The sequence below is a fragment of the Setaria italica genome, chromosome V (genome assembly GCF_000263155.2).
Source record: "Setaria italica strain Yugu1 chromosome V, Setaria_italica_v2.0, whole genome shotgun sequence".
NCBI lineage: Eukaryota > Viridiplantae > Streptophyta > Magnoliopsida > Poales > Poaceae > Setaria > Setaria italica.
In genome coordinates this window covers 30,787,396-30,813,216 of record NC_028454.1, presented here as the reverse complement: position 1 = coordinate 30,813,216, position 25,821 = coordinate 30,787,396, and the positions used below count along the sequence as shown (strand labels likewise).

At 47.5% G+C, this 25,821-nt stretch overlaps 3 protein-coding genes and 1 pseudogene across 4 annotated transcripts; all 4 read right to left on the bottom strand.

Annotated features, from left to right (window-relative positions):
* Positions 1-45: 45 nt before the first annotated feature.
* Positions 46-3,769, bottom strand: LOC101764354 (GDSL esterase/lipase At1g28600). 2 transcript variants are annotated; one of them, XM_004969272.3, is made up of 3 exons: positions 3,266-3,769; positions 1,203-1,871; positions 46-546 (listed from the first exon to the last, which is right to left on the bottom strand). In XM_004969272.3, the coding sequence occupies exons 1-3, from the start codon at positions 3,537-3,539 to the stop codon at positions 344-346; spliced, it is 1,146 nt and encodes a 381-aa protein (XP_004969329.1). In that variant the 5' UTR covers positions 3,540-3,769; the 3' UTR covers positions 46-343. The 2 variants fall into 2 exon arrangements, with proteins under 2 accessions (XP_004969329.1, XP_004969330.1); XM_004969273.3 differs by having other exon boundaries at positions 46-543; positions 3,266-3,764.
* Positions 3,770-10,629: 6,860 nt separating this feature from the next.
* On the bottom strand, positions 10,630-14,030 carry LOC101763944 (phospholipase A1-II 2). Its single transcript, XM_004969271.3, has 2 exons — positions 13,293-14,030; positions 10,630-11,481 (listed from the first exon to the last, which is right to left on the bottom strand). The coding sequence occupies exons 1-2, from the start codon at positions 13,938-13,940 to the stop codon at positions 10,852-10,854; spliced, it is 1,278 nt and encodes a 425-aa protein (XP_004969328.1). The 5' UTR covers positions 13,941-14,030; the 3' UTR covers positions 10,630-10,851.
* A 1,470-nt stretch (positions 14,031-15,500) lies between these two features.
* LOC101763539 (putative pentatricopeptide repeat-containing protein At5g52630) lies at positions 15,501-22,760 on the bottom strand. Its single transcript, XM_022827151.1, has 4 exons — positions 21,021-22,760; positions 18,210-18,261; positions 17,423-18,056; positions 15,501-16,369 (listed from the first exon to the last, which is right to left on the bottom strand). Exons 1-4 carry the CDS (start codon positions 22,735-22,737, stop codon positions 15,785-15,787), a joined length of 2,988 nt encoding a protein of 995 aa, XP_022682886.1. The 5' UTR covers positions 22,738-22,760; the 3' UTR covers positions 15,501-15,784.
* A 490-nt stretch (positions 22,761-23,250) lies between these two features.
* On the bottom strand, positions 23,251-24,911 carry LOC101762339 (annotated as a pseudogene).
* Positions 24,912-25,821: the final 910 nt, after the last annotated feature.

The following is a 25,821-nucleotide window of genomic DNA, read 5'->3' as shown; positions in this document are numbered from 1 at the left end:
CAACACTCCAACAGGCATCAAGCACTGCCTTCACTTGCTGCCTTCTGGGTTAACGTTTGTATTGGCATGATGCCTCCAAAACACAGTACAGATTACAGACTCAAATGGTCACAGATCACATCAATTCTTGTACTGCAAATCCAATTCTCACTGTACTACTTCTTTCCATGTCTAGTGAAATCTGTCAACCTTCACTATACCCTGAGAGGCTGAGACAACGTTGTTTATAACGTCATTGCAACGACTACACACGTAATCCTGATGTGTTACCATTCTACAGCTTGTCATACGAATGAATCTTGTAAGGATCAGCAGACCATCCAAGCAGAGGCAGATTTGATTTTCAGCAGGTATCGACGAGAGCGACCGGGGATGCGTACGGCCCGTGCAGCACCCCGTCGGCGATCACCTTGTACACCGCCTCCGTCGGGTGCGTGCCGTCCCAGGACCCGTACGTGGACGGGTCGTCGCAGACGCGGCATCCGGGCTTGCCGCACGCCACCGTCTGGTTCCCGCAGCAACTCCCCAGGGCGTTTGTGAACCCTGCTGGCATTCAACATCAGCAGTCACAACATCAGTCAAGATGGCCTGTCAGTAACGCGCTCTGCTTTCTGGTTTCTACTACATATTGTTGGGCTCGTAACCGTTTTGGTGGGCCTTAAAGGCGAGAGCTTTAGTTGGTTGTCCTCCCTCCTCTGGGCTGCTATTACATGGATTACAGCCCAGTTAAGATCTGTGCCAGGCCCAAAACCATGAATTAGTCAGACGTTACGGAGTTGCCAGCTGGTCGCCGCGATGACCTACTAGTTGCACGTGAACCCCGGCCATGGCGGCACCTAGACGCTCCTGAGTCCTCTAATTTGTTGGCTCGCGCAGCTAGCTGGACGCTGCTGCTGCTGGTGGCCACAACTGGGGCCGCCGGGACGTATAGGCGCATAACCTTTTAGCCATAACTGCCTAACTTTGTGCTTGCCTTGCCTGACAGTGCTTCCAACTTAACAGGGGCCTACCCAAGCAAATCCGACAAGAGGTGTCTGTCTGACTGTCTCTCGGATTGGTGCGCCGTCGCCGTCGCAGAGAACAGGGCCAAAAGCGCAGACCGCGCCGTGGGCGTCGTCGGCACGGGCCTGCACGGCGGCGCACACGTCCGTGCCGCTAGTCATCTACATCTACCATTATGATGCAGGGGGCCTGGCACGTACCTAGCTTCCCGGGGTCCTGGAAGATGCTCATCATGGCGCCGTACCAGTCCGCGTAGACGATGGTGACGTCCGGGTGGCGGCGCCGGAGCTTGTCCAGCCGCGCCGTGAGCACCTGGTTGTGGTACTCGGCGAAGCGGTTGAACCATGCCAGGCACCCCGTCTTGGCGTCCAAGTCCCATTGCCTGGCGCTGGCGCCGAACCGCTGCAGGTAGAGCGGCGCACAGCCGAAGGGCAGGTTCCCGGGCACCACGAACGCGCGCGCGCCCATGGCGATGAGCTCCTCGACGGCCGCCGCCAGCTTGTCCACCACGGCAGGGACGAACTTACGCACGTTGTCCCGCGGCACGCCCCCCGAGAAGGCCAGGTTGTAGTCGTTACCGCCGATCTCGCCCAGCGCCACCAGCGCGCCGCCCAGCAGCGCGCTCGTGCTGACGGCGCCGCCGCTGCCGTTGTTCTGCGCCGCCGCCTGCACGAGCTGGCGGAGGTGGGTCCGGAACCAGAACATCTGCGTGTCCAGCGAGAAGGGGTTGATGTTCATGCCGTTGCCCGCGAAGAAGGTGCCGTTGTTGGCGGTGGCCGAGATGATGGCGAAGTTGGCGCCGTGCCGGAAGTCCGCCGGCGCCGTTCCCGTCTGGATCGCCGTCACGTTCGACAGCCCGAACTCCTCCGCTGCACCGCGGCGGCACCAGGCAACATAGCATCCAGTTATTAGTTAGCTACAGTGTGCGTTGGTAGTAGAATAAAGAACATAGAGAATCATGGCTTGGTTTGCACGGTACTAAAATCGTCTTCGCTTTCGGTGATTACTATGCGCTTCGAAACGCGCGCGGCGCGAACTATTAGAAAGGAGCAATAAAGCCAGGGAAACTACTGTACTAGCCTTCCGTTCACCTGGAGCCGTGCTGCTGCCATTTTGGGAATGTGTAGTGTAGAGAAAAGCAGGGGTCAATGCAATTGCAATGGCTCGCAAGTTTGCGATGGTTTTCATGGCAGAGCACGTACGTACAGGGGCTAGCTGATCTCGACACCGAGCAATTTTTTCTCTCTCCTTTCCTACTCCTGTGTAGGAAGAACTGGTGCCTGGCTACTTGCTGTTGCCTCTTTAGGCCACGAGGAGACTAACCCCCTGGACTCATTGTGCATAAATCGACTCTCATAAACGCAAGCAGTAGTTTTAGTTTGAGGGACCATGGATGCCGGTAATCCCAATTCAAAGCGCGCAGCTGTACTAGCCACGCAAGACGGCAAGAGCACACGTACTCCTTCAACTCTTGTACCTGGAGAGTACTCCAGGACTGTCTCACTCGCGCAAGGTGCAATAAGCGCCACACTCGCGCCCCAGAAAAGCAAACTGAACATATTTGAAAAGAAAAAGAAAAGCAAACTGAATTGGCACTCGGACAAAACCGTGTTGTTCTGGGGTTCTGGTTCGTAAATATTAGATTAGATGGAGAATCAAATCAAGGTCATGCTTACCTCTAAATTTTCTATCTACTTTTTCATTAGGCTTTAGGCATTACCGAGACATCCACACAGGACATGCATAACTTGGACTGTAAACCGTAAAAACTCTGTCACGGAAGAACGCTCCTTTGACAGACACACCTTTTCCCCGCCTCTGCATCAAGTCATGCACCCAGCGCGGCAGCGCATGCGTTACCTGTATGGCGTTCTAACAGTTGTGCTCATTTGCCCCAAAAAGAAGACATTGACTATGTCCATTTGAGCGCGGCAGCAATGAGTTCAGACATCCGTTTTCTTTCTTCTATTAGAAAGTAGGAACCTGTGGGCATTTCGGCAATTCGTAAAGGTCGCCCATCATGTTGCTCTACTGAAGAACAACAGGATGCCAATTCGGGGTCGACACTGACGCATCTTTTGAACGGAGAATGGGTGTTCGATGCAGAGAAACGAATGGTTGCACGCTGCACACTAGTTCAGAGTATAGGCGCGAATGGAAACACACGAGGAATGCATACATGCCGAACAGAGAGGAGACGCCTCACGCCGGCAGCTAGGAAAATGCTCAGACCAACAAAACGCGGGCAGTGTGCAGTGCTCACCGATGAAGTCGATGACGAGGCGCCCGTCGCTGGCGCGGCCGGTGGGGCGGCCGAAGAACGTCCTACCGTACGGCGGCGCGCCGTAGGGGCTGTGGCTCTTCGCCGTCAGGTGGACGTAGTTGCCCGTGTCCGTCAGCGAGTCGCCGAAGCTGAAGATGCGCGTGTAGCAGCCCAGCGCCGGTGAGCCGCCGCTCCAGAGGACGGCCAGGACCCAGAGAGACCAGCGCGCCGCCAGCGCTGCCACCGCCAGCGAACGGTCCCCCGTCAGCCTCATGGTCTGAGCGCCAAATGTCTGAACTCTGCAGGAGCAGAAGCAGGGAGAGGGGAGCTGATGGATAGAAGAGAGGAGTTCACGTAGAGGTTTCTTAAACGAACGAATGGAGCCGGTGTGTGAGAGTGAGACGCCCGGCCGCCTTTCACTAAGTTTGTGGTGTGTGACGAGTTACTCTGTGGAGTGAGCAGCCATCTAGTGTGCAGCAGGGTATTTCTTGTTGAGCGTTTGTGGAGCTCCACACCTCATAAATTGAGGCATGGATAGCCGTCGTCCTCGTCCAATGATTCTGCAAGGACACTAGTCCACAGGGTAACAGAAACAACACCGTGCGTGTGTGCCGTTCATACAAAAACACAGCGAGCATTCCTGTGAAACCCTGAACGTACCTGCTGTGGCAATGCCACACCACATCTTCCTTGTTCTGAACACTCCTGTCTTCCTGTGCATTGAACAGCAGTACCGGTCACCTCGTTTTCACCTCCTTTTTGTTTAACCAGTACGATGTTCAGCGCTAAGAACTTCCAGGCATGTCGCTCGCATGAAAAGACCCCAAGCGTTGTGCGTACATGAAACCGCTGGGCCCTGCAAGAACAACGTGAGAAACCGGCCAGAAGGGCATGAATGCGTGAAACAGATTTGATGTCCTTGAGATTGGTAGCTCGTGGACTCTAGCCCTTCGACCGGTCTTTCTATCTTGTTTCTATCCGCGGGAGGAGGTTAACACAGATGTGGCACGGCTATGAAGCACATGCCCTCTGAAAGTGTGTGTGTGGGTGCTGATGAAATTGACAGCCTTTTCAGTTGTCAGTTTGTTAGTCCCCTGAGCAAAACGGCATGAGCGGAGTCGCTTTCAGTGAAATGTGCTAGATTCTCTGCGCAGGAGGGACTTCAGCCTTTCGTGGGAAATGGGGAGAGATGTCAACTCCAACACATTCTCTTCCCCCTTTCCAATTTTCAGCCATAAAGAAAATTAAGAGAGAAAAAACGTGCTTCAACATATGCCATTTCCATTCCACTTTCCCCTTTCTTTTTTCTCAATACCCTTTATCTTCCTCCCTCTCCCCTTTCTAAAAGGGAATCACTCCTCTCCCTTTCCATCTCCCTTTCCTTCCTTCTTTTCACCCACACGATCTCCAGCCCACAAACACTCCGAGCTGCACGATCCACCCGTTCCTCTACTCACCACGCCGCCGCTCCATCCCTCCCCGGCCGCTCGCCATGCGCCCTACCAAGGATGCTGGCGCTCGTCGTGCCCTGCCCGACTGCCTGCTCACGAGGCCACCACTGCGTCCTGCCCCGATCGTCGCCTGTAGGGTCGCCGCTGCGCCCTGCCCCGATCGCCGTCCACGAAGCGCGCCCTGCTCCGGCCGCCGCCCACGAGGCCGCCGTCGGCGCCCGCCGCGCTGCGCCCTGCCCCAGCCGCCTGCTCGCGAGCCGGCGCCGCCCCACGGCTCCATGCGCGCCGACCTTGCCCGCATCCGAGCGCTGCCACGGGAGGAGAGGTGAGATGGAGAAGGGAGAAGGAAGAAAATTTGTTTTGGCCAATGACAGGTGGCCCCTGCATGTTTGGTGGATAGAAAGGGGAAAGGGGAGAGGGATCTGCTGTAGTATCATCTTCAAAATGCAAAAATTGTGAAAGAGGATTCCCCTATAGGGGGAGAAAGGGAAAAATCAATCTGTTGGAGTTGCTCTAGAAAATAAGAATAGGGGTTACGATAATTCTCAACGATCATTTGTGATATAAGGTTTGGAAAGTGCCCCAAACACACGGCCAAGTGAACATCTAGACCTCCTGAGCGAGCTGTTGTATTCTGAGAAAAGAGAAAAGAAAATGATTATACTTTCAATGCAAATCTGCATCAATTGAGCAGACCTATTTTTTTGCAGTCATTTGCTATTGATTTTCACAAAATTAAGTTCATACCAGTATGATGCAACAATGCCGCCGTCATTAGATTCTTCTAAAGGAACAATGCTTGTTAAGCTTAACTAGGCTAATAAATGCTCAATTAATCAGTCAATGGGTTCGCAAGGTGGCAAGGGCTTGCCATCAGCTTCAGTTTTGAAGATTAGCAATGGTGGGTGGGTTCAAAGTGGATAGAGAAAGTAGGCTGGCGGCACACTAGGTTAGGCTAATCCCGGTCTAAGTTTCATAGAGGTTTCATGCCCATTAAATACGACGACACATCAGCATATGTGATGACATGGCAAGTTAGTTATGAAGAGAGAGAGGAAAGGAATTTCATCAGGATGAAATTGTGCACGCACGGTTTTCAAGACTATGAAACCCGTTGAAACTTGCATTGTGGCTATAGAGTTTCATTTCATCTTACCGCGTCCAATCCCGTGTCTTGCTATGAAATTGTGAAATGAAAATTTTCATTAGAAGATCTTATGAACTCAAATATACATAAATGACATGGCACTTTTGAAAACTGTGCCACGAGACCATACACTAGCCTTAGTAGTGCCAGAAATGAGGCTATGCCACGTAGCCAAGGAGAGGTGATAGGGTATTTCCATATTTTAATTTTATTCTAATTTAATTTCTTTAAATTAACTAAATTTATAGAAAAATATATCAACAATAAATTAGTTTATTAGAATTCTACAATAAAATATTTATAATGACACATTTATTTGGTATGGCATATGTTAATATATTTTTATATAAACTTGATCAAAGTTATTTTTTTTGACTTGGGATAAATATATCTTATATTTTTTACACCTCCGGACTGGGCTCTGCATCAACAACTTCAGCGTCATTGCTTGGGTTGATATTAGGAGGGGCATACGGCGAATCAACCTTGGGGAGCTTCGGGGATTCCTCTACAGGGGTAGCTGGCGCAGCAGGAGGAGTGGTCGAGGTTGTATAAGTGTTTGCAGCGGTTGAATCCTTTGGAGCATCAGATGAAGGTGCATCCTGAGCAGCAGATAAAGAAGGCTGGACGACGGTAGCCACATCACTTGAGGGGCCTTCGGGAAGAACAGCCTTGTAACAAAGCTCCAAGGACGGCTGAATCCAGTTGTCGCCTGGTCCTGGTCCTTTATATGAAGAAGCACCAGCGCATTCAGCACGCTTCGCGGCAAGGCGAGCAAAGATGTCAGCCTGAAGGCGGCTCCTCAACTGCCCAAAACACAAAATCTGGAGTAACAAAAATTTATAAATAGCATGGAAAAATGATACAAAGAAAGAGCGTGAAGATAGTCTTAGGAAAAAACCTGATCATAGAGACGTTTAGATTCATCATGAGTCAGCTAACCACTCCTCATCTTCAAAAAATTAAGCATGAAGTTCTTCAAAATGTTTTTTTGGAAGAGTAGGCAATTGCTCAGGAGCAAGTTCAGGGTCCAAGGGCCACACATGCGAAGCCTTACCAAGAATCCAAACATCATTTTTACTCAACGTTTTCTCTGAAGAAGGGCGATCCGAAGGGAACAAACAATACATAGAATATGCGAGGCCCCGAACTCCAACAATAGCACTAAGTTCGCCGGACATTTTGCTGCTTTTGCACAACAGATCAAAGCAGACGCTAACCCAGTCATAGAATTGCACGACAGAGCAAGAACCGATGCTAAACGAAGGAGGAGACAAGTTGTACAACTCGAGGGCACAAACAACATCATCACGAAGGCCCTTGGCACCCTTGATGTGGCAGGCGCAATAGCGGGAGAGCTCCTTCTGAGTCTCGCATAGAGTTGTGTTTTTTCAGACACGTCCCTCATTAGTGTTTCTATGTCCTTCTTCATGGAGTTACATGAGGAAGCGGTGCAGTCAAGCTCAATTCCGAGGGCCTTGGCGCTGTCTCGAGCTTTAGCGACATGCTCGTCATCCTTCGCCTTATCGGCATCTAGCTGCTCGTTGCGTTCTTTTTCCGAGGCCAATTGGTGTTCCAATTCAGTAACCTGGGCCTGAAGAGCAGCAAGTTCGGAAGATGAAGGGGCTTCAATTTCTTTTTGATGAAGCTTGTGTGAAACACATCGGGCGGCAACGAAGCTCTTAAGAGCAAGATCACCACAATCTTCCACCATGGTGTCAAGATCAAGGTTGCCAAACCTCTCCTCCTCGTGTGGAAAGCATAACTTGTCACCAGCTTCAGAGAGAAAATGATGTTCATGGCCCCCACTTTGAAGAGAAAGAAAATCAACAATTTTACCACTAATAAGAGCACCATCCTTAGGGGCTCTAATATGATCAACACCAAATTTGGGATCCTCCAGGTAACCATGTAGCCGCTGCTGTCAGCATCTTCATCGCTGGAGCCATCATCCAAAGATGTCGCGGCCGAGGGGGTGGTTGAATGCTAGGTGTCAGACGAAGAGGATGATGAGGATGAATCCGAAGAAGAATTAGAATCTTCCTTATCACGACGGGGGCTAAGATCCACAGTCTTAGAAGGAATTTGTTCAGCAGCAGATGAATCAACATTGATTTTCCCATTCATCGCTCTCAGGTTCGAAGGGGCTAACAGAAACCATAAGCGATCCTTGAGGAGATGAAGCCTTGTCATGAGGAGGGCTATCAGGAAGAGCTTGATGAAGGGGTTGACTGGAATGGCAGTGTCGCTGAGAAAGGGGGAGCATGAACAACCCGCTCCCTCAACTTCGCGAATAGGTTCCTCAGTGCGGGCCTTCTTGGGGGCGCGAGCAGCTTTAGAACCATGACAATGGCCCCGCTTCGTACGTTTGAGTCGTTGCGTCGCCCCAAGTTTCTCCTGAGCCAAGGACGAGACAGTCTTGGTCTCGCCAGTGCCTTTCACAGCGGCAGCCTTCGCCGCCTTCTTCAAAGCCTTTTGCTCCAAATGCAAAATATTTTTCTTGGATGCCTTGTGAACAGGAGCCTCGACACCAAAGAATGAAAAGACACGATTCCCTCGGGAACCACTAAGTCTTCTTTGTACTTCTTCATACTCCAAAGGAGACTCAGCACCAAGAATAAAATCGCCACGATCCTCAACCTTGATGGGATTGATCTCTGTAAAACGAAGCACAAGAAAAATTAGGTAAACGAAGAGGAAATATGAAGCAAAATTAATATTAATGAGGGCAAGCATAAAATCTTACTTTCTTTGGTAAACTCAAAGTATTTCATCCAATGCGGGCAAGGGATGGGCCCTTCAGTATCATTCTTGTTAGAGTCAGGAATAGACCAGCCACCATGGTCGGGCCACACTCCAAGCATACAGTACTCCTCGACAATATCGCGAGTGCTGTACTTGCGGGCAAAGAGACGAAGCATGGAAAGGAAGGCATCATCCTCGGCACATGCGGGAAGGGCAATCTTGTAATCTTCGCGTAGAGCCTCGATTTTTTTTTAGTGATGAGGCGATTGGGCTCACCATTCTCTTCGGCATCCACTTCGTGATAGAGCCAATGCTGATGCCAGTCGTTAGGCCACTTGTTGCGATATGCAGCCATGGGTTTCAAGACTCTGAGGAAGTTAAGGCATCCAAATTGAGCTTGCTTCTCGACCACTGTGTTAGCACTTTTCTCCAAAAGATACTTCGGCTGATGATGCACCTTATGAACATTAGCAAAGCCGGTGGTCGAAGGTGTGATTTTTGTGGTCTTGCAAATACACATGTACGTCGATAGATGAACAAGAGCGTAGGGTGTTAACTGATGAAGGTAGATATCATATAGTCGAAGTATATCTACGACAACGGGATCCAATTGGAAACGAAGGCCGGCATAAAGGAGATTGCGAAAGATGACAACCTCATTGTTGTTGGGCTTCAGAATGACCTTGGAGTCAAGTGCCTGGCCAGCAATGACCATCTTGTTTTGCTTAAGTAGATTGATGTCGTGAGGATGGAGACAGCTTCAGCCAAAAACAACAGTTTTTGGCATCACCTCATCACCATCATCACCTGAAGGGTGCTTGCGTTTTGGAGCCATTGCATGCAACAAAGAACTCAAGTAAAGAATCCAAAGGCGAAGTCGTAAGAAAAATACCAAAGTCAGCGAAGGGGCTTCGGATCTCCAGCAATGAAAGCGATAGCGGTAAAAGTAAATGGCCCATGGCCTGCAGGGGGGTATTTATAGGCTGGGCGGAAGAGAAACAGTAACAAGGGTAAAAAGTTATAAAAACCATGGAGCAAAATATTAATGAATGATTTCAAATAAGGAAAGTATAATGAACAAAAGGCACAAAAGTAAAATTATGCATGGGCCAACCTCGAGGAGTTCCAAAGGATAGTTGTACCATTATTTTTAGGATTGTAAGTTGGGTCCATCAAGGGAGAAGATGGCCCTCGCTCACGAGAAGCCCCCTTCGGAAGGAGAAGCCCTTTTTGATGTTAAACTTATCTGCTTGTTTGCTTTGTGGCGAACTCTGAGTGTAGGGGAGAGGAAGGCGGCGGCATTAACCTTAGTCGTACGAAAGAGTCTTCGAAACAAAACAAGTGGAGGGTCGGCCTTCGGGACCCATGAAGGGCTGATGTTTCGTCTCATCGTCAAGATGGCTTATCTTTAGAAGGAAAATCGGGGATGCTCAACAAAGGGTCCCTCGACCTCCGAAGTCAAGCATGCGTTGAAGGCCACACGGTACGCCATGTGGAACAGAGGGGCTGTACGAGGGGTTAGTTGGAGGAGTCCGTACGAAGGCTGTATTTCCTGTTGTACCTAGAATATTCTTGGAATCTAGCCGTTGGGTAACGGTAAATTGTAATTGTACTTTGTGGCGGTTGATCTCTCTATAAGTAGTGGATCCACTGTAACTGATGGGACGGCTGGTCCGAAGTTAGTGAAAGCTGTTTGCAATTATTGTTCTTTACTGTTCTACATTTATTGTTCTTAGTTTGTTTCAACTTCGGCCCACGAGAAGGAAGTTAGGATAGACATTTACATAGTTGGCTTCGTCCGACCCCTCCGGAGCACTACTTTACGACTGTTGTGACGGAGTCCACTTCGGGTCCGTCCTCCACCAACAATAACCCTACCATTTCCCTTAGAAAAGGGGAGATCCCTCCAAAGATTTTCTTGTCGCCAACTAGAATCAGAGTCTTAGCTTATGTTCCATATTTTTTTTTGCGAGGAAGTTTATGGCCCTTGATATAAATCATGTCTTACTTTGACCCCCTGCTTGTGTTTACATGGCTTCACAATGTGTATTAATCGAGTCTCAGTCATGTGAACGCGCCATGTTTATTTATCAGAACTGTATGAAAAAACTTCTTTCAAGGCCCTTATGTAGAAAATTTCATGATAAGATGTGTAGCACGCAACACCAAACACGATCGGCTGGCAATGGCATGGCGTGGCGGGACTGGACGACGACGTCCAGATCATTGCTGTTTCTGTTGCCCTACAAGTTAATGTCCTCCTCGTCGCCGTAGTCAGGTTCATGGTCCTCCAAGACCCACCTCCCGTCGGGCCCCTTCACCATGTTCTTGTTGTGGTGCACCTTCCAGCCCACGGGCACGGGGTACTCGTCGGCGAGGCAGTCGTCGAACTTGTTCACCAGCGCGACGTCCCGCTCCACCACCAGCTCGAACCCGCCGCCGTCGCCCTGCCACCCGGCGACGCCGTGCAGGTGGACCTCGAGGTCGTGCGACTGCGACTCGTTGCCGTGGGGCTTGAGGAACGGCGACCGGCGCGTGTCGATGAGCAGCTCGACGCCCACATCGGCGTAGCCCACGGGCGGGTAGTGCGGGATGCGGTCGGGCTTGTTCCGGACGCGGAGCATCCGGAGGCCCCGGAGGCGGTGGAAGACGTCCCGGAAGGCGCGGTCCCCCGTGCGTGGGCTGCCGAACACCACGGCGGTGACCGGGGCGCGGCGGCCGTCGTCGAAGCCCGAGGACTTGTTGCAGGCGTTGGCGACGATGTCGGCGGCGTTGAGCGTGGCCAGGGTCGCGCCCAGGCTGTGGCCGACGACGGTGATGCTCGTCTCCTCGTCCTTGTATTTGTCCATCAGCCTTGCGATCTCTGTCAATACCTGCTCGAACAATAACTTGCTGAGTATATTCAGAAAAAAAATGGAAGCTAGGAGATGAGTAACATCCGATTTTAATCTAGTCTGATACTCTGATGAACCCGATAATTACTTATAGAGTAAATCTGATTCACGATGTTCACGGAGTAGCAAACACACAAAATTATCCAGATAACTATCACATGGTGTACATCCATTGCAGCTTCCATCTCTTAACTGACCTCCGCTGCAACCTTTCACAATCATCCATCGCTTTAAACATTTTTAATCATAGTACAAGTGCTAATCTAGCCCCTTCCTTTGGGCACCCGCTACAGTCTCCTGTAAGATCGACAATTCGACATGCATCGCCTATCTGCCTATTCCTCAAGAACTCAACAGTCTATAGAATCTACTCTCTGAAAATAAAAGGAGTCGATAGCATCGCATCTTCAATTTCGATCCTTCACCACAAGTGTCACCATTCTCTTCTGCTATATCTCCATCAAGCTAAAACCACCAAATGTCCTTCTCCTCTTGTCGCTGTGTTATCAACCACACTATCCGTCTTAACACGCCATGCTTCAATGCCTGCCTTGACAGTTGACACTACCTCAAAGTACAACTAATCGAGGGCATATTGTCGGTCTGAAACTTTTCGGGTTCTGTACAGTACGTGTTCGCAGAGGACAAGGATCCACTGCATAGGAGACCAGGACTAGGAGTAGTTGAGCATTGCTACAGTACATGGTTGGAAAAAGGATCATCACTGGACGGCCAAGGCTCACCCCTGGCGTTACCAAAATCACGGCATCATGTGTACTGTGGAGCACTGGGCAAGTACACACCTGAGGCCCTGACGCTACCAAAATCACCGTCCCTGCTCACCTCTGACGCTACCAAAATTACCGCATCGTGTGAAGATTGCAGGTCTTATGAAAATATGAATCTTCGAGTGTTGGCATATTGCATTTGAAATTTTAGGGCTTTTTTGAGAGCCCGTATCCCAGCAAGAATACCACCGCAATCTATGCCCGAGATCGATATTTTTAGTAGGCTGTAATCTAAGAGGAACGTCATACATTTCGTAGAATCACAAATTGACGTTGAATTTTATGGAAGAAAGCAAGTTGCAATATATAAAAACAATGATTTACCAATAATTACTCAAATTCTTTTCAATAATTTCTTGAATTAATCGCAGTCATCAAATTGCTTTGCCTAGACACCTGATGCATTATCATTCAGGTAGTATTTGATTGATGTTATCATCAGTTCGCTTGCTCAATGAACTTTTTTACTTAAAGGCAAAGCATCACACTTCATACTCAACTAGAAAACATATTACGCAACCAATACCAACACCAATCCAGCAAGCACAACTTATAGGATACTAGAAAGCTAGATCGCACCTTTTCTGGATGCAGGCTTCTTAAGGCAAGCAAAACCCTGTCATTCTGAGATAACTTCCAATGCATATAAGGGAGTTGTTGCGACAACAAGGTATTATGTTTTCAGGCCGAGGTAATACTTATGACCAACTTCATCACCTAGATGTTTCACCGCTTTGCTTACAAATGGAAGCTAATCTTCACTGGGAATTTTTTTTGGAAGTGGAAATGAACTGAAAAAAAAATCAAGTGTAGTAAACTATAAGCCCTTCTTAATAGCCTGTTGGAATTTTATTTGAAAAAGAAAAAAGCCTGTTGAAATCAACAGATATGAACCACAATCAAACAAGATGTAACAATCCTAGTTGTAGTCGTACTACACACGACACGAGCGATGATCCGACTGGACACTGCATGAGAGAAAGGAAGAAGCAGAGCACACACCTGCATCCTGGCGCTCTTCTTGCTCAGCTTGGATCCCTCGTCGGCCGACGTGTACAGCGACAGGTACCCGCGGTGCACCGACGGGTCGGAGCCGTCGGCGCCCTCGGGCCCGAGGATCCCCGCGGCGGAGGCGAGCGCGAGCTTGAGGTCGGCCACCCACTCGAGCGCGCGCTGCGTGCCGCGCCACGCCACGACGATGTCCCTGCGGCCGAGCGCGGCGGCGCCCTCGTCGGTGGCCACGGCCACGTACCCCATCCAGTTGCACTCCCTGGCGCGGCCATGGCGGCAGAGCGGGCTGAGCAGCGCCTCGCCGCGCACCTCGGCGCTGGCCGTGGCGTAGATGTACCGCGTGGCGGCGTACCACCCCGGGTGGGACACGTCCACGCGTCGGAGCAGGTCGGCGCGGCGGTACCGGCACATCCCGGCGTTCGGGGACCGCCTCTCGCCGATGAACGCCTCGTAGGTGGCCGTGATCATCTCGCCGTAGGCGATGAGGCAGCGCCGGAGGCCGGCGTCCAGTGGGTCCAGCAGGCCCTCCCAGTGGTCGCTGCCTTGCAGCTCCCTCCACCGCCCGGCCATGTCGCTGGGGGACATTGTCACTGCAGTGTGACTGTCGCCTCTCTTGGGCCAACCTGTGTGGTACTGCATGGTTAGGTACTTAGGTTGCTCTCGGAGTTAGTTAGGTGTAAAAATGGAGCATCCTTTTGCTCACATGGCACATGACAGTGGCCAGTGGGCTTGGAAAGAATTCAAGGATCTAGAGCGAACTGGGACCGTCTGAATCTGAGAGCTAGTCGAAATTATCTAATACTTCATCCACCCAAATTACAGTTGTTTTGATTTTATTAGATTCATAGACTTCGTTATGCAATTAGATATACTCTATGTCTAGATACATAATAATATCTATGCATATAGAAAAGCCAAAACGACCTGTAATTTGAAACGGATGGTGTACTATAATGCAACATGCATTGATCTTCAGATAGGATCGTTGAATTGATACTCGCATAGCCTTTAGACTCCAGTTTCCGGACAATCTACGGTCACAAGGCGAGGAAAACGACGCGGCGTATTCAAGATCAGCTTTTCAAAAAGAGAGGTTTCAAAAGCAGTACTGGATCTATTATACCAACAACTGCAGCAACGGGAAGACGAAAGGAAATGAGATCAGCGGGATATTTTGATCGCGAAACGATGCATGTGGAAACAATAAACAAAAAAAAATTGCACGGCAGCAGAGGGTGGTTAAGCCTAATGCCCTAATCGAAATATCCAATCCAACACTAGAAAGGTGATCACCTCCGGTTTGGAAGAAGCTGTTGCCTGTTGGGGGGGACGAAGTGGCAGCCTGTCAAAGCCACCTCGCCGGAGCCAGCGCCTGGCCAGAGGAAGGTGTTGTTGGACGGTGATGCTGATCCATCAGTAATTCATGGCAGATGCCAACATGAGACCGACTGATCGAGAAAAGGAGAGAGAGAGAGAGATGGGCAGATCCGGGGGCCGGAGCCATCGGGACAATGAGAAGGTTTTATTGGCCGCTAATGAATTTGAGTAGAGTTGGCATGCCCATTCTTTCCCCCCTTTATGGAGTTGCCATCTAGCTTTTTCCACAAATTCAATACATTATATATATATATAGAAATACATTACGCCATTACACTAATTATAGTACTAAAAGGATGAATAGGTTTGGCTATTCCTAGTGGGGAGTTTCAACTCGTGGTTTCCAAGAGTGACATGTCCCCAAAAGAAATTTGAGTTGATGAATGAAATCAATCCCCCAATGCAATTTTATTTCACGATTTCATAGTCTGCGCATACCATTTAATTGCAAGGTATGTGATTGGATATGGTCAGATAAAATGAAACTCTCTAGCCTCCAATGCCAGTTTCATCAAGTTTCATAGTCTTGGAAACAGTGCATACACAGTTTCATCCTGATGAACTCCTTCCCTCTCTCTCTTCATAGTTGTGTTGCCATGTCATCACATATGCTGATGTGTCATCGTATTTAATGTGCATAAAACCTCTATGAAACTCCCACCCTAATAGTTTTTCAGACAGTAAGCCTTACTTTTGCCTCATCCATGAGATTAGGAGGGGTCTAGCACCACTTATCCAAGCAGTTCCACTTATCCATGAGAAGATTCTTTTTTTTTTTGCTAGAACAAGCTTCGCGATGAAAATCGAAGCACAGATAAACAATTCAACAAATACAATTTCAATAATAAGACTCCATTACAACAGATAAAGTTAATAAGACTCATGATTTTGAATACAGAAATTTGTCAAATACAATTTCAAACATAATAAGACGCATTCCTTTAGTGTTAAACAGCAATGGACACACAAACTAGTTTTCTTTATTTTGCCTTTTGAGCTGGTGAATTGTAACTTTTGTCCTAATGAGATAATTACATCAGTCAAACCAGACAAGCGCAGCTGTCCCGTAACAAACTGGTAAATGATGAGCTGCCAGGCTACATCAGTCAGTAGTCATCATCCTCATGGTCGGCTAGATGCCACCGGCCATCCTTGCCTTTCACCATACCTTTGTTCTGTACCACCCACCATGATGTTGGAATTGAATACTCATTCTTCAGTGCATCTTCATGTTTGTTCACCAAGGCAATGTCTCGATCAACCAACAACTTGAACCCTCCACTGCTCCCCTGCGTCCCTGCAACACCATGCATGTAGCACTCCATGTCATGCCATGTTAAGGGGTTTCCAGGGGCCTTCAGGTAGGGTGATTCCCCTGTGTCGATCATTAGCTCTGTACCGACATCATTGTATCCTAGCTTTGGCCATTTTGGGACCACATCAGGAGAGTTTCGAACTCGGAGCAATCTCAGATCAGCTGCGCTGTCAAATGCTTTCTGAAAGTCGGGGTTGCCAACTCTAGGGCTTCCAAAGACAAATGCGGACACAGGGCAGCTCTTGTTGTAGCCATTAGAGACGATGTCAATGGCATTGATGGTGGCAAGTGCTGCCCCAAGGCTGTGACCTGTTATGGTGATGCTTGTCTCCTCGTTCTTGTACAAATCCTGTATCCTTTTGACCTCATTCAACACCTGCTAATTTTTTGTTAGTTTGATCAACACAGATTCATTCTATTTTCTAACAAATGATGAGCAAAATGAAGGGGCTTCACCAGATATGCACGATCAACGAGAAAATGATGCATACAGGGATAGCACTGTTCAAGATCTAGTTTGTAAAAAATATGTCCAAACCTTTTATGTTCTCAGTGCAGTAATTGTGCCATGATTATCTTTTTTGCAGGCTAAGCTCCAGATGGTTCATGAGTGGGATCATCTCCCACCTGAAATCATAATGATGGTTATCTAGTGCTAAGGTGCAATGTAACACCACCAGAAAAAAACCCGGTGGAATCTTTTTCTTGTTTCTTTTCAGAAACCAGCTAGGAGTTTTGGCATTCACTAAAGGAAAAGAAACCCAAGTCAATGCCGGTTGGGAGCTTAAAAAACCTCCCCACGACTAGGCCATTGGACTGTTCCCCTAGTGGAAATTGGAAGTTTGTTTTTCTTACATGGACCAACTAACCTTTAACCTTCCTGCCAAGAAACTTTTACTGATTTAGTATCATACATTGAACCAAACTACCTCTAAACAAGAAGGTGCATTGCTGCAATGGGATTTATTTGTTGCCACCATGATGAGTTCCCAGTGGTGAAGGGGTAGAGAGGCAACTACACCACCCGAGTCCAATCCCCAAGGTGTCAAAGTGGGTGGGTTACCTAACTCAAAAAACAGAAATAGCCTATGTGCTCGTTTCTGAGATACCCGAAGAGCGCTTCTGAAACACCACTGCTCAACTAGAGAACAGCTAACTACTTCAAAAGGCAAAGCGGTGCTTGAGTGCACACAAATCAAGCTATTTTAATTGAGTATTACTCTTTGCAGACATCGCTTCGTTCTTTCCTTAACTTGAACTCTAATGGAAGAACACCTACACTTCAAGCATATACACTATTACAAATAATATTCCACTCTAGTACTTCAACAACTTTCTGCTAACTTGCCCACAGGTTGGTACAGCTTTCCTTAGAAACATGAGACAATTTCTATTGGTTTCTGAGCATTCAAGAGCTTGAATGAGTTACCTGATGTCTTGCACTCTCTTGGTTGTATTGCGATCCTGGATCAGCAGTTGTGTAGACAGAAAGCCACCCTCCATGCACACAGGGGTTAATTGCACTGCCTGGAAGAACTATTTCTGAAGCAGGCACTAAGGAAATATCAAGATCATCCATCCACTCTACCATTCGTATTGTCCCACGCCATGCCACCACCACATCCCGCCTCCCAAGCACTTCCTTACCCTCGTCAGTAGCTACTGCAACAAACCCCATCCAATTTGACTGCCTGCTCCATGCAGCCTTTGACAGAGACTTAACCATGAATCCATCAGGCAGGCTGACTGTACACATTGCATATACGAACTTTGTAATCTCATACAAATCTGGGTTCGATACATCCACCCTGCTGAGAAAATCCCTGCGGTTGAAGAGGCAAGACCCAGCATACCTTGATCTCCTCTCTCTGTTTAGCCCAGTATAGGCTGCCTGGGAGAGCTCACCATAGTTGATGATGTTCCTCCGGAGGTCGATGTCAAGGGGATCAAGAAGCCCCTTCCAATAATTCACACCATTGAGTTCTCTCCATCTTCTGGCCACGTTTCCAAGTCCTCTCACCAGACTCATCTTGGTCGTGTGTGCTTCTATTTCTCTTGGTTTTCTACTAGCTACAAGAGCTCAGAATTTCATGTTCCACCTGCATATATATAGGTATAATGGTAGGCCACTAGCTTGTCCATCAGATTCGCAGTTCAATATGCATGAAGAATAGGAGATCCCCCGTCATTCTCACTCTATCAATCTGCTGGCCAACTTGGCAATATCCATCCTGGATTTCAAAGCATAGAGAAGCTTGCACGGATCAAATAACGACTTAAAGAGAAATCCACCATTCTGTTCATGCCAACTGGCACTAGCTAGAGAAAGTAGGGAAGGCAAACAATGCGCAGCCAGCATACCTTTGCGTGCTTCTTAAGATAGGCATCCACCTTCTAGGACCAGCAGACAGCTGCGGACCACGTCTAATCTGCAGAGATTTAGATTCTGCCAAAGGGGCAGGGTGATCTTTAGGCATTGTCCAAACTATACATCCAGCAAATCATGCAGACAACAAAGGCACTTGACAGTAAAAACCTTTATTAACCATGCTTGTTAAATACTCCCTCTAGTCACAAATAAGTGATGGTAAAAATATTTTAGAAATCAGTGCGGTCTCCAAACAAATTTGACTACTAGTTTTATTACAAATTATTTATAACACATAGCAAAAGTATACTATGATGAACTTATCTTTAGATGCAAAATCTACTCATATCATTTTCAAATTCCAAACTTAACACGTGAAAAGCATCACTTATCTGTGACTGGAGGTATATGTACACTTGTAACTATGTTTTCACCAGAGAAGACGCAAACAATGTCTGAGAAATTCTATTCAGAAAGGCAGGATACAGCCACCAACTCACTAGCCACTTTTATTGAACATACATACAGTACAGACACAGGAGAAGCATGATTACCTTAAGATTCACTCCATCCCACCCAACAGCCAAGATTTTGTCCATTTTGGGTTAAGACAGGTGTAGCTGGTTTCAAAGTTTTTAGTTTTAGCAGTTCCCTTTCTGGAGAACCTTATTTTGAAATCATAGAAAATTTAAATAATATGGTAGTGACATAGATACAGCACATTACTCTACCTATCACTTCGAAAGTATATTTTTTTCTCAAACAACGCAGGAGAGCTGCGTGTCATTTCATTAAGGTAGAAAAAAGAACAAGGGGCCCAGCCAAGGTCAGGCCCAGAACAAAGACGCACACCACGCAAACAAGCCTCTAGCTTACAGGAGCACCACAGAAACTGTTACCAAAAACGACCTAGCAACCTGGCTAGGAAATCCTGAAGCTTAGAAGCTCCAGCCATGCCCCACAAATGCATTCATCAGCCACTTTCCTGATCAACTCTGTAATGCTTGGTCTTGTATGCTCAAACACACATGAGTTCCTATGCTTCCAGATTTCCCAGGCGACCAAGATAACCAGAGAATTCAGACCTTTCCGTTGTTCTTTAGGTACAGCACGAAAATCCTTCCCCCACCAACTCAAGAATCTGGTGTCTGAAGCGGTGGGTGCTAGAGTTGATAGATGTAGATGCTGGAAAATTGAGAACCAAATTCGAAAGTATATTTCAGTGAAATATGTATCAACTATTGAATTTTGACCTAACAAACATACTTCCTCCGATCACAAATGTAAGTCCATCTCACATCAACAGTCTTTAATGACACTTTCACCAGAAAATATCCACATAAATATATTGTCATAAATTTAAAGAGTTATATATTATCAAAGTATTTTTTCATAATGAATCTAGTAATGCCAACCTTTTATTATTAATGTAAATAAAAATTTAGACACCGACAATCAAAGCTAAAAAGTTTGAATTAGGACAAACCAAGATGAACTTATATTTGTGTTTGGAGGAAGTCATTTAATGCCTCAAAAGCAATTAATTCAATTCTATACAGCTAAAAAGAATCAAGGAACCATCATGCAGTTCACAACTATTTTCCCTTATCTTTTTTGTAATAAAGTAAGTCCCAACTATTTGTGATAGAAAAGAATTGGGGAACATAAATAAGTTGTACTCTCACTTAAAGAAAAAATAAGCCAACATTCCATGCCCAAGAAATCGACATAACTTTGTAAAGGTTTGTAAGGCTTCGGCATTGTACAATTTTCTTTCTTATACTTTAATGAAATGATACACAACTCTCCTACGTATCTGAGGGAAAAAACTATCGTGGGAGCTCATTCTTCACCACTCAGATCATTAAACTGAGCTAGATGATAAGCACATAATACCCTGTCTGAGCACCATTACTACATGACCATGTCCATGTCTGATCACTCCAGTTCTGCATTAAAGGTGAGGACTGTCAATTCAAATGGATCAATATTTTTGTAGTTTCACTTAACATTTGAAGTGGTTAGTTCAATTTTTGGTTCAGCTTAAGGATGTTTTTAATAAACATAATTTGACCTTGTCACTAAACAGAATGGGATAATTACACACTAACAAGTGAATTGTGAAATGTGTGAAGCTATGAGAATGTGACATGAGAAACATGCACCATTAATTGGTGCCATAAGATGCTACCAGAAGTTATAACTATTCAGGCAGCTACATACCTAGGAATCTTGTTTGGCATTTCTGCACCTGCTACTTCCAAATGCATGTTCTAGGATATTGAGCAGAAGCCTCAGTGCCATGTAGACCCTCAGGTACAAGATTGCATCCCATGCCCAATGTTCATACTTTTCCAAAATACTCTGTACTGTTTCAGTTTCCAACGAAATAGAAAATTGGACATTCAAATTTCAACTATCTGAAACTCGCATATCAACACCCACTTTATTTTTGTATCAGCCACTGAACTCAGATCCATTTACTGAGATAACATAGGTTTACCTTCTAGATGAATCCATATAGAGCAAACTTTTTCAGAACACATGGAAGAGAACATATTGGTCAATTACCAGAAATCCCCACAAGAGCACATCCCATCTTCGAATCGGTGGAACCGACGATTATCCCTGAGTACCACAACCCTTCCTGTACACTTAGTTAGATACTTAATTGCATTGTGGCAGTCATCACACACACGCAAGTTCTTCATAACTCGGATTGGCACACCTTCTGGAACAATCAAAAGGCCTAACCCTATTGCTAGCCTTTCGCTGTGGTACCTCACTGTTGCTCGCTTCTCATCTCCATCCACATCCTTAACCACTACACTAGTGTCTGCCATGTAACCAGCTGCCTCCATCTTCTCACCAACTTTCTCTAGCACCCTGTAAATTTCCTCACTTCTTTGGTGTCTCCTACAGTTTGACACAAAGGTATGCACCTCCCCTGCAGCCTCCAGCCAACTAAGTCCAGTTTCTTTCCGTACACCTGCATCACGCATTGCTTTCCTAGCAAGTGCTGCATCAACATGCCTTCCTGCAGCTGCATATGTGCTTGACAAGAGCATATGTGCACCAGAGCTGCGAGAGCCAGTTTCAAACAGCCTCTTTGCAGCAATTGCTGCAGTGTCAGCATCCTTAAACATACGGCATGCCATGAGGAGTGCACCCCAAACAGACTCAGGTGGTTCCATGGGCATAGACTCAATGAGATCAAGTGCTTCCTTTATACGCCCTACACGACCAAGTAGGTCAACCATTGAAGCATAATGTTCAGACTGTGGTTCAGTGCCATACTCTTTCATAAGGGCGAAATATCGTTTCCCTTCATCAACAAGACCAGCATGGCTACAAGCAGTGAGCAAGCACAGGAAGGTAATGTGGTTGGGCCGGAACCCATCTTTCTGCATCTCCATAAATCTCTCAAATGCTGCCGATGTATGCCCATGCTGAGCAGATGCAATTAGCACTGCATTCCAAATGCCAAGATTCTTCTCAGGCGCTTCACTAAACACCCGGTAAGCACACTCCACAAGCCCACACTTTGAGTAAAGCGAAACAAGTGAGCTACCCACAAAGGGTGACACATCAAGCGCTGTCTTTATAGCCCTGGCATGCACCTGGGCTCCAAGCTCAAAGAGTGTTGCTGCAGCACATACACGGATGATGCACGAAACTGTAAAGTCATTCACTGGCACATCCTCCTCAAGTGCCAAGCGGAAGATTCCCATTGCTGCAGGATGCATCCCAGCGTCAGCGTACCCACAGATGAGTGCGGACCAAGAGACAACATTCCGCTCCGGCATTTCATCGAATAGCCGGCGGGCGTCCGCAAGGTGCCCGCACTTGGCATACATGTCGAGAACCGCGGACCCAACAAACACGTCGCCCGCGAATGGCGTCTTGGCGGCGAGACCGTGGAGCGCTTGAGGCGCGAGCGGCGGGCGCGACGAGGTCTCGGCGGCGGCGATGGCCTTCGCGGCTGAGGGGATGGAGCGGTCGGTGGCGGGGACGCCCGTGGCGAGCATGCGGCGGAACGCGTCGAAGGCAGCGACGGGAAGGCCGTTCTGTGAGAAAGAGGAGATGAGCGATGACCACGCCGCGGGGGAGGGCGGCGAGGGGAGGTCGAGGAAGGCGCGGTGGGAGAGGTCCGGGAGCGCGCAGCGCGAGTAGAAGGTGAGGAGGTGGTGCGCGAGCAGCGTGTGGGAGGAAGCGGTGGCGGGGAGGTGGCCGGCTTTGAGAAGGTAGCCGTGGAGCTGCTGCCCCTTGGGGAGCGCGCGGGTGGTGGAGAGAGCGACGAGGAGCTCGGCCAGCGTGCGCGCGAAGGCAGGCAGCGGCGCGCCGGGCGGCGGCAGCGGCAGCGGCACAGGCATCATCGCGGGCTGCAGCCTGTGCAGAGCACGAGTCGCGGGGGATTGAAATATTTTGGCGTTTGCGCTGGGCCAACGTAAATAGTGTTCAATTCGTTCTGCTTTGTTTGGAGGTTGCAGGTGGCCTGGCCCAGCATGATGTTACTGGTTGGTCTGCCGGTGCTTCACGGGCTGAGATAGAGTTTGCAGCCCAATAAACCTATCTTTTTAGAGAGAGAAAAAACATGGTCTATTCGCTAAATGGAAATTCAGAGTGAGCTTCCATAATAAAAAGAGAGAAGAAAAGGAGAGATTAACAAAACCTATTTTATTTTTATAGAGAACGTAGATGGGGCGAAATTGCACTGAGTAGTCTACTATACCATCCAAAAAATCGGCAACTTTTATTTCTGTAAGTTTATCGGTGCATATAGTCTTTGAAAATGCCAAAAGCTTTACAAGTCTCAGCTGCAACAAAAACTAAAATCCCCCGCGCAATTTGCCCGAGCATCTTATCGGTTCTCTTCTGCAGTCGGAATTCTAGCAGGTTCTCAGCAACGGCGGGTTGGCGAACGGTCCGTTAAGCACTCCCTGAGAGATGACCTCGTACGCCTTCTCCGTCGTGTGCACACCATCCCAGTTGGCGAAGCCGCTCGGGTTTTGCCCCAGATCTTGGCTGTTTTGTCGCACCCTTTGTTGGTGTGGTATGGCTGCTCGTCGCCTCCGCAGCACGCGGTGAGGGGATCACCAATGCCGAATCTGTGCGGGTTCTTGACGAACTCCATGGCGGCACCGACGTAGTCGGCGTAGATGAGCTTCACGCCCGGGTTCTGAGCGCTGAGCCGGTCGACCACACCGCGCAGTGCCTGGTTGTGCCTCTGCGAGAAATCGTTGAACCACCGGAGGCACCCGTGCTCGTCGTAGTCCGCGCGATTGGCGCTCTTGTAATCTCTCAAGTATTTTGGCACGCACCCGATGGGGAAGTTGTTCGGGATCATGATCACCTTCGCACCCATACGAATGAGGTCCTGCAAAATGCATGCACGTGATCTGATTAGGATTATTCTGACGGTGGATGATGATGACTATGCAAGGAGAAGGCACCTGGATGGAAGAGCCTATGATTGCCATGATGTCCGGGATAAACTGGCCGGCCTCCTCGCGAGCCCTATTGCCATGGAACCAGAAGTTGTAATCGTTGCCGCCGATCTCGCCCAGCACGATGATGAGACTCGCTTAGGACCTGCCTCTTCGCATCTGATAGAACAATTTGTGCAGTGCATAATAAACACATGAACGTGGTGTATGGAATAATAGTAAGTCACGTACCATCCTTGGGAGCAATCCGGTGCAGCAAATCTTTGAACCAACCCATTTGCATGCCCAGGTGACACCACATCGGCACGCTGTGGTTCCACTTGTTGAAATAATCGTTGGGCATTGCCGTGGAGCCCAACACTGCGAGCAACTCCAAGAGTACCCTAAAAAATTTTTCCCCAAAATTATGTATTGGAGGTTCTCCTAAAAAAATTTCCTCCAAAGACATATCAATCCACAGCAGATCGCTAATAAATTGCCCCCAATATTTCAAAACAGGCCACGTCATCGTATTGGGCCCATCAGAAGGGACGCGCGGACGTGCGGGAATCAGGATTAGGGGAGGAACGTCAACGCTAAAATATACGTGGTGGTAGGCTATTTTTTAGCGTCGCTAAAAAATTGAGGAAGGATTGGGTGGACTGTTGGAGTTCGTTTTTTATCTTTTTTTCCCCTAAAAAGGATATTGGGATAAGATTAGCAGTCTTTTGGAGTTGCTCCGTGTCCTTGTCGGGCAGATTTGGTGGTATCAGTGGCAACTGGAGCGCTTGAGCTGAAAGAATGCATGGAGGTGAACAGACTCGATCACACCGTGATAAGCATGTACTCTACACAGACTGATTGTTACAGTTTTCACCGTAGAAATCGATGAGGACACGACCGTCGGAGATGCGGCCGGTGGGGCGTTTGAAGTAGGTCATGCCAAATGGGAACTCCATTGACGGGCCATTCGCGTAGTTGCCGGTGTCGATGATGGAGTCGCCGAAGCTGAAGATGCGCTTGCAGCAGCTGCATAGACCAGCAGGAGCGTTGAGCAGGAGGATGACGAAGACGAGGAAGATGCGCAAGGAGGCTGAATGGTGTTGGCAGCTAAAACTCGTCATCTATCTCTAAATAGTAAGCTACTTCGCTCATGCTGCACTTCTCAGGATGGCTTCCTTCGACCACCTTTTATAGATGCTATATAGTAACCCTATCTATCCCATTGAACCTCTCTACAAAATATATGGCTGGATCCAAATGTGGATGCATTTTTAAAGTTGAAGGAGAAGGATTTGAATGATCACTAACATTTATGGAACATTATCGATGCCCATAATATGGAAAAATATGAAAAAAAATATTTCAAAAGAAATATAATAAGATATGCTACGGAGTCTTTTTCTAAAGGAGATATCCTATGGAGTCAGAACATGCAAGCACATGATAGAAATCAATTCCAGAAGAGATATATATACTCTGTCAGTGTTGAAATAGAAAATATCAGCGGATCCAAAACAATAAATGGCCACACATTCCTTTTTTTAAATAAAAAGATCAGCAAAATGCCAAGGGTCATCAATCCAAAGTGATTCCATCACTAAAATTGAAGTAGGGATTTGATACTCAGCACTATCATTTACGAAACATTTCTGTCTCGCCGCTGACCATAATATGAAGAATCATTTTGAACAAATCTAACATGATTTGCCATGGAATCCAAACATGCAAGAATGGGCCAAAAATTAGTTTAAGAAGGAATCTATCTATTAGTGGTGACATGTCCGAAAGATCAAATTGCTTCAAAAATAATACTTAACTACATTCGCCAAAAAGATATATTGAAAACCTGAGCACTTGTGCACAGAATAAAGTTCACTTTACAAGCCATGTAATTCAACACAAAGAAGTCTAATTAAAATAAAAGAAAACTAGTTTCAATACAATCAATGTGACTTTCTACTTGATGAATTTTCCTTTCAATGTGGAAATAAGGAAACTTATGCATAAAACTCTCTATAGGAAAATTGTCCA